Here is a 7,500-nt window from a genome sequence, read left to right on the forward strand (position 1 = left end):
ATATATATATATATATATATATATATATATACATATACATACATATCATATATACAAACACACACACACACACACAAACATATATATATATATATATTATATATATATATTATATATATATATATATATATATATATATATATATATGTATGTATGTATGTATGTATGTATATACATATACATATATATCAATACATATATTCTCTATTGATGTAATGGATTGATGAAGATTTTTAAATATCTTTTATTTTCATTTAACGGGTATTTGTTTATTCACTTTATTCATTTAGTTGTTTGTTTTATGTAGATTAATCATTGATACTTATTTGCTATCATGATTTCCATTGCTGTATTGCGTTCTTGTTAATTGTGAAAATTATTCAAGTAATATTTTTTTCTTGTGCTCTACGATTCTTTTTCATCGCGTTCTGTAATACTGTTTTATATTGCATGATTCTGACTTCATGTGATGACACTACCCACAAAATCACTTCACATTACAATTTCCCTGTAATTACCGTCATATCTCGCCTATTACATATACACAACAAGACATCTTTTTTTCGGTGTATAAATCGCATGAAAAATATAACGTGAAACAGCCAAAAGGACATAATAAAAAAAACATACTTAATTGCACAACAACATATGAAATAATCCAACTATATCAGTAACCATATCAAACCACACAAAACACTAACATCAACCACAAACCACACAACATACCACCACACCAATCATATACCATCCAACCATTAAACCACACAACCAAATGACACGACCAGCCACGCACCTCTGTCATCCCGAAGTGAGGCCGAAGAGTCTTGTAGTTTGAGTGCGTGACGCCACACACTGAGGAGCGAAGAGGACTCTCTCTCCTCGACGAACTTTGGCACCCTTGGCACCGTCAGAGAGGATCCTCCGATGAGGATTTCTGCAGGAGGTTCGGGTGGTGTCGGGACGCCTGTGGGAGAGAGATTGAAGTCCATTTAAAGGAGTTTGGGGTTAGGAGAAGAATAAGATGAATTGGTGGGGGGGGAGGGGGGAGGGGGGAAGAGGGGATACTGCAAATTCTTCACATGGATAAGGGAAATGAGTGCGAGAAGAAAGAAGGGGGAAGTGAGGGAGAGAATGAGAAAGAGAGAGAGAGAGAGAGAGAGAGAGAGAGAGAGAGAGAGAGAGAGAGAGAGAGAGAGAGAGAGAGAGAGAGAGAGAGAGAGAGAGAGAGAGAAGTATAGAGACAAACAGCCTGAGGAAGACAGGGAGACAAACAGACGCACACACAACTACACCAAGAAAAGACAGAAAGAGAGAAAGAGAGAGATAGAGAAAAAGAGGCTAAGGGACCTTTCTAAAGAATACGTCCTAAACACCTACCAAACAAAAGAGCAACACCCCGAAGCCACTCACCCAGAGGTTCCCCGAGAGGCCCAAACTCGGCGGGTTGGCTGATGAGGTGGAGGAAGGCGTCGTCCACCCGCGCCCGGTGCTCGAACAGGAAGTCCGCCAGAGTGTACACCTGCGTCCCGTCTTTTAGGATCTCGATCATCTTCACAGGAACGCCGTTGATTGTGAGTTTCCCTGGATGTAAAAACAAGGTTGTCACAGTTAAATTATTTGAGAAATATGAATAAGAGTTAGACGAAGTTGGCGTGTTTATGTGACACCTGTTTTCACAGGCGAATTAAAGGTTGATAGTTGACAAGTTGGTGAGGATAATTATTTGATATAACTGACAGACTGCTGGTGATAATCATTTGATTATTGATAGATTGTGGATAAGAAACACTTAAAATACAATGAAGTTACATCCACCAACCTCTCATATGCATCTTCCCTTTGATAAAAAAAAAAGGTAAGAATCCCCACAACGACTCAAAATCCACGAGAATCCCAACCTTGAGAATTCGCCATGAAGGAGAGCTGATGTCCTGCGAGGTTCTCAACGGCAATGCCCCCGGACGTGCTAATGTTGGGGTCCTGCACGTTAATAGGATCCCGGACGAGGTAATCCAGAAGGAACTCGTTGCGGAGGGCGACGTTCTTCGGGGAGTCGTCGTAGAGAGGGTGAGGGGCGTCTTGGGGCACCAGGTTGCCCATCTCCAGGAAGTCAGGCGACAGGATGGTCTTGGGGACTTGAAGGGAAATAGGAAGAGAAAAGAAGATAGAGTGTACTGGGCTTAGGAAGAAATACTGTAGTGAAAATGCGTGCTTTAAAAGTGTCATGAAAATACTTCATGATAAGAAATACATTATGATAAAATAACATATCATAACAAAAAAAATAATGAAAACACTTCTTAACGAAAAAAACTTTCTAACAATCATACAGTACAAAGAAAATACACATTGATAAGAAAATGCTATGGTCATGGCAATAAACGAAAGAAATAAAACCATCTTATAAGAAGTGAAAACCTTACGAAACGAAAAACATCCGAATGATACCTGTGTCCTCCCTGAAGGAAAGGGAAGGATCCTGTTCCCTGAGAGCATGACGCCAGAGATTGAGGAGTGAGGAGGAGTCCTCCGCGTCCACGTGGTGAGGAATCTTTGGCAAGGGCGTCTCGAAGAAGTCCTTTGTAGGAGCAGGAGGCACGGGAATATCTGTTCGTGGTGTGGAATTGATGTTGGTCAATAACCGAATGATGCAGGGACGGCGATGAAGAATTTTTCAAATGAATTTCATTATGCAGTTCGATGCTAATAATGTGTCTGTATTTTGTGACACGGCAAAGGCATATTCTATGAACACATGCTCAGGCAAAGTCGATGATAATACTGACAAATCAAATCAGTTAAGAACATCAGCGATATGTAAAGCTATTCCAGCAATGACTCAGTCAAAGTAAATCTCTCTCTCTCTCTCTCTCTCTCTCTCTCTCTCTCTCTCTCTCTCTCTCTCTCTCTCTCTCTCTCTCTCTCTCTCTCTCTCTCTCTCTGTATATGAACAAATAAATGAGTGTGTGTGTGTGTATATGTATATATATATATATATATATATATATTATATATATATATATATATATATATATATATATATATATTTATATAATATAATATAATTCAATATATATATATATATATATATATATATATATATTATATATATATTATATATATATTATATATATATATATACATATATATATATATATATATTATATATATATATATATACAGTATATATATATATATATATATATATATATATATATATGTATATTTTATATATATATATATATATATATATATATATATATATATATATATACATATATATATATATATATATATACATATATATATATATATATATATATATATATAAACCAAACTAAACTGAACAGAACCAAGCATGTGAGTATAACATTGATCACATCCCATGAGATGAGCGACGCATAAAAAGATCCAATGGTGACTGAGCCATCTGACCCCAACCACCTCACCCGAACCGATCCACACACCCACCCAGAGGCTCTCCAAGTGGACCGAACTCGGCAGGCTGGCTGATGAGGTGGAGGAAGGCGTCGTCCACTCGAGCTCGGTGGTCAAAGAGCAGGTCCTCCACAGTATACACCTGAGTCCCGTCTTCCAGGATCTCCACCATCTCCACGGGGACGCCGTTGATGCTGATCTTGCCTGAGGAGAAGATGAGAGTCAGATGAGTTAGCAGTTTTATCGTTAATAGGATTATCTTCCCTTTGAATAAAGTATGATTTTTTTTTTTTTTTTTTTTTTTTTTTGGGGGGTGGGTCATTACTTATGTCATGAGTAATTGTCGACGGTACTGCTATCGTTAATCATCATTATTGACATGATACTACTGATATCTATAAAAATTGGAAAAGAGTTTAATTTGTATGTCAGATGACATGATGATGAATAATAGTTAGGATAGAATTTAACTGAATCAGGGAGTTATGTGTATCAACTAGCTAATACATCATTTATGAATGGGAAATGACTTAGTACTCAAATATGCACATACCTTGAGGATCGGCAGCAAAGGTCAGTTTTTTCCCGGCAAGGTTGGTAACACTGATTCCCTCAGGCGAGGATATTTCAGGGTCTTGGACATTGATTGGGTCTAAGACTAAATAGTCGAGGAGGAACTCTGTTCGGAGGGCCACGTTTTCGGGGGCGTCGTCGTACAGAGGGTGCGGGGCGTCTTGCGGCACCAGATTCATCACGATGAAGTAGTCGGGAGAGACCAGGGTCTTTGGCTCTGCGGAGGGAAAGGTTCTGTAAAGCTTTGCTGTCGATATAATACATCATGTCTTGCACGGTCATGCATCAGGGAAAACGCCGATTTTGTCGTATCTGAAGGAGAGAAGTGAGTGTGAAATTACCTCTAGTGTCCCTGAGCGTAGCGGAGGCGTCCTGGTGCCTCAGTGCGTGACGCCACAAGTTAAGGAGCGACGAAGACTCTCCTTCTTCAACGAGCTGAGGGATTCTAGGAAGTGTTAGGAGAGGCTCCGTAAGGCTTGTAGGTTGTTCAGGTTCAAGGGCCTGTCCTGTTGCATTCTGCTCCTCCGTCTGAGGACTTTGTTGTGGGGTATCTGTGGCGTTATCGACACCTTCGGAAGGATGACTTTCTTCAGTTACTAAAGAAATTTCATCTACATTCACCTCTTTCTCTTCTACAAGAATGGGTTCTTTTATTGGGACCGATTCCTCTACAGGAACTGTTACTTCGTTAAGAGAGGAGTCCTTGGAATCCACTGCCTTTGCCAAAGGAACTGGTAAAATTGTCGTAGTTGGGGCATCAGTTGATACAACTGTGTTTTCTTCTTCAGTCTTCGTGGACTCCGATGTTTCGTTTGCAGTTAATGTCACTTCAGGGACAGCCGCCAGCCCTTAAAAAGTATGAAGATTCAATATATTTTTAATCAATTTAACACGTAAACAGATAGACAGACACATGCTGGATAAGTGTAGAGGAGAGTTCATTTTCAAAACAACTGAACACAAATAACGTAAACTACGTGAAACAGATGATAAAACCTCCAAAAAGACAAATTCCTCTTCAATTTACCGTGTTTCTGGTCGAATAACCCACCACTGGACCTCGCGAGAGTCTGGAAAACCTCCTCAAGCACAAGACGGTGATCGAAGAGGAAGTCCGAGAGGGTGAAGACCACCGTCCCGTCGGAGAGCGTGTTGACGCCCTCCACCGATACCCCGTCGACGGTGAGGTTGTCTGGAAGGATTGGACATGTGTGGATTGGTTGTTGCTTATCAGAACTCGGTAATATGATGTAGTAAAGGGATCACTTCCTATACAAATCCTTCATTTCGTTCGTCCATGTTTATGTAAGATACAAACCATTAGCATCCATGGAGAAAACAAGTTCCTTTCCGCCGAGGTTGGTAACAACGAGTCCTTCAGGCTGGGTCATCCTAGGATCCTGGAAGTCTAAGGGCTCCAAGACCAGGTAGTCCAGAAGGAATTCCCTGCGGAGAGCTGCGGTTTCAGGTGCGTCGCCGTAGAGTGGATGGGGGGCATCTTGGGGCACCAAGTTTACCATTGTAATGTAGTCAGGGGTCAGAATAGTACTGGGAACACCTGAAAAGAAAGAAGAATCAAACCGCGAATTGCAACTCTCATTCCATATTGTAGGCAAGATAGGAAAATCTATGAGATACAAGGTACTGAACCTCTCTTTACCTATCGCTGCTCCTGACGTGTCAGTTTCGGTGTAGCTGAGAGCTTCCCTCCATATGTCTAGCAAAGCTATGTTTATCTCCTCCGCGGACGCAGGTATTTGTGGGATGGCATCTTCTTGCCTCTCTGCTTTGAAGAGGTTCTCTGGGTAGATATTTGTATCCAAAGTATGCTGGGGCAGGACCTGTATTACTTCTGCAAATTCCTGAGAGTGATTGAGCAGGACTTCTGGGGCCTCTGTGGTCTCATTAGCACTCGCGAATTGTGTCTCTGCCTCAACAGTGAAATTCGCACGAGGGCTGTCGATGTCTATGGGCTCCAAAGGCGACAGAGTCGTAGCAACTTCAATTTGGGGGATTTCCTCTGGTTGGGCTTCTAGAGGAGCCTCAGCCACAACCTTAGCCTTTGGAAGAGACTCTGCAGAACCCGCAAATGGTAATTCTGTCCTTGGGATGATATTTTCGTGACTGTCGAATGAGAATTCCGTCTCTAAGAAAGGTGTGGTTGAGAGTTCTTCCTTTGACACTGCAACAGAGGTGCCCAGATGTCCTTGGATAGAATCAGCTATGTTCTTCAACACGAGGTCCTCAGATAGTTCATCCATGGATTCTGTTGTTGGAAGAGGCTTTTGCAGAGATTTGAAGAGACTTTCAGTAATTGGTGCAGGTTCTATGGATGAAACCTCAAAAGGTGTTTCTGTAACGGGGGTGAGAGTACGTGATGAGAGCTCTGTCTGCTCTTCTTGTTCATCTGCAGGCTCAGGAGATGTGGTTTCGAAAAGGATTTCTGTTTGTGAACTTAAGTCCTCTGGAGCTGTTTCCTCCGTTAGTTCTGTCACTGGAATTCCCGTTGCCAACTCAGGGAGGATTTTCGTTCCTTGTTTACGGTCCATGGATGAAGATTTCATTGAAATAGACGTTACAGCGATGGCTTCCTCTGTGGACGGGTCCCACACAGTTTCCGTTGCTGGAACTGGCTCAACAAATGCAGGTTCAAATGCTTCTGTAACTCCATCGGAATCCTGACGACTTATGAATACGGACTCTGTTACGGGTATGGGTTCCTCGGGAGATGGCTCGTAGACGAAACCAGTCGCAGGATCTGCTTCAGCTGACGAAGTTATCGCCGGCATTTCCGTCTGTGGCACCGGTTCTTCTTCGAACAGAGTGCCAAACAACGCTTCCGTCACCGACTGTGGTTCCACGTCGTTGGCACTTTTAAATGGCACCGTCTTTTCGAACGCCGATCCTGTCTTCGAAGACGGAGCTGGTTTATCGAGGAGAGAAGACATAGAGAATTTCGTGAGCGTGATGGATGTCACCGGGGCAGAGATTTCCGACGATATTTCGGTGACTTCGCTGACCACCACATGGGGCTGAGGGACCTTGGCTGCCGCGACAGGGCGAGGTACTTGAGACGCTGTTTCCGCTGCGTCGATCCTTAGTTCCTGAGCCCCGGGGCGAAGGTCAGTTGCTGGGGAAGAGGGAGGAAGTCGTTCAGTTACTAGTCTATTGTTTTTACACGTAGCTAAGTTATTATGGCGTCTTTAGAAACTGGATTAATCTCCTACAAATATTACTTCATAATTGTCAACTATTCTACTATTTAAATGATATCCATCTATAAAAAAATCAATCATATTGAAAATAGATACACAGTAAAAAGACTAATGTATAATACCCAGTCATTCTAGATATATCGAGTGGAAAGAAAAAAGCGCCTTCTTCAGGGGATGAATTACATATATAGTGATCTAGCATTACATATGAAGTGGTAAATATAATGCGATTAATTGAAAAAACAACAACAGTATTTGAATTCGGTGACGATAA

General features: G+C 41.6%; 1 protein-coding gene across 2 annotated transcripts in view; it reads right to left on the bottom strand.

The window, feature by feature from the left end:
- The window catches only part of LOC122265196 (uncharacterized), a 60,012-nt gene that overhangs the window by 10,258 nt on the left and 42,254 nt on the right, over positions 1-7,500 (bottom strand). For both annotated transcript variants that reach the window (XM_043034364.2, XM_043034363.2), the window contains exons 5-14: positions 5,672-7,141; positions 5,330-5,569; positions 5,039-5,203; positions 4,353-4,859; positions 3,992-4,228; positions 3,472-3,642; positions 2,449-2,607; positions 1,899-2,135; positions 1,411-1,581; positions 794-964 (exon numbers count right to left, since the gene is read on the bottom strand). In XM_043034364.2, coding sequence (XP_042890298.2) covers positions 794-964; positions 1,411-1,581; positions 1,899-2,135; positions 2,449-2,607; positions 3,472-3,642; positions 3,992-4,228; positions 4,353-4,859; positions 5,039-5,203; positions 5,330-5,569; positions 5,672-7,141 — 3,528 coding nt within the window. The remainder of the gene's footprint in view (positions 1-793; positions 965-1,410; positions 1,582-1,898; positions 2,136-2,448; positions 2,608-3,471; positions 3,643-3,991; positions 4,229-4,352; positions 4,860-5,038; positions 5,204-5,329; positions 5,570-5,671; positions 7,142-7,500) is intronic.

Source organism: Penaeus japonicus, unplaced genomic scaffold (genome assembly GCF_977035675.1).
Source record: "Penaeus japonicus unplaced genomic scaffold, GWHDUDI00000001_assembly GWHDUDI00000022, whole genome shotgun sequence".
NCBI lineage: Eukaryota > Metazoa > Arthropoda > Malacostraca > Decapoda > Penaeidae > Penaeus > Penaeus japonicus.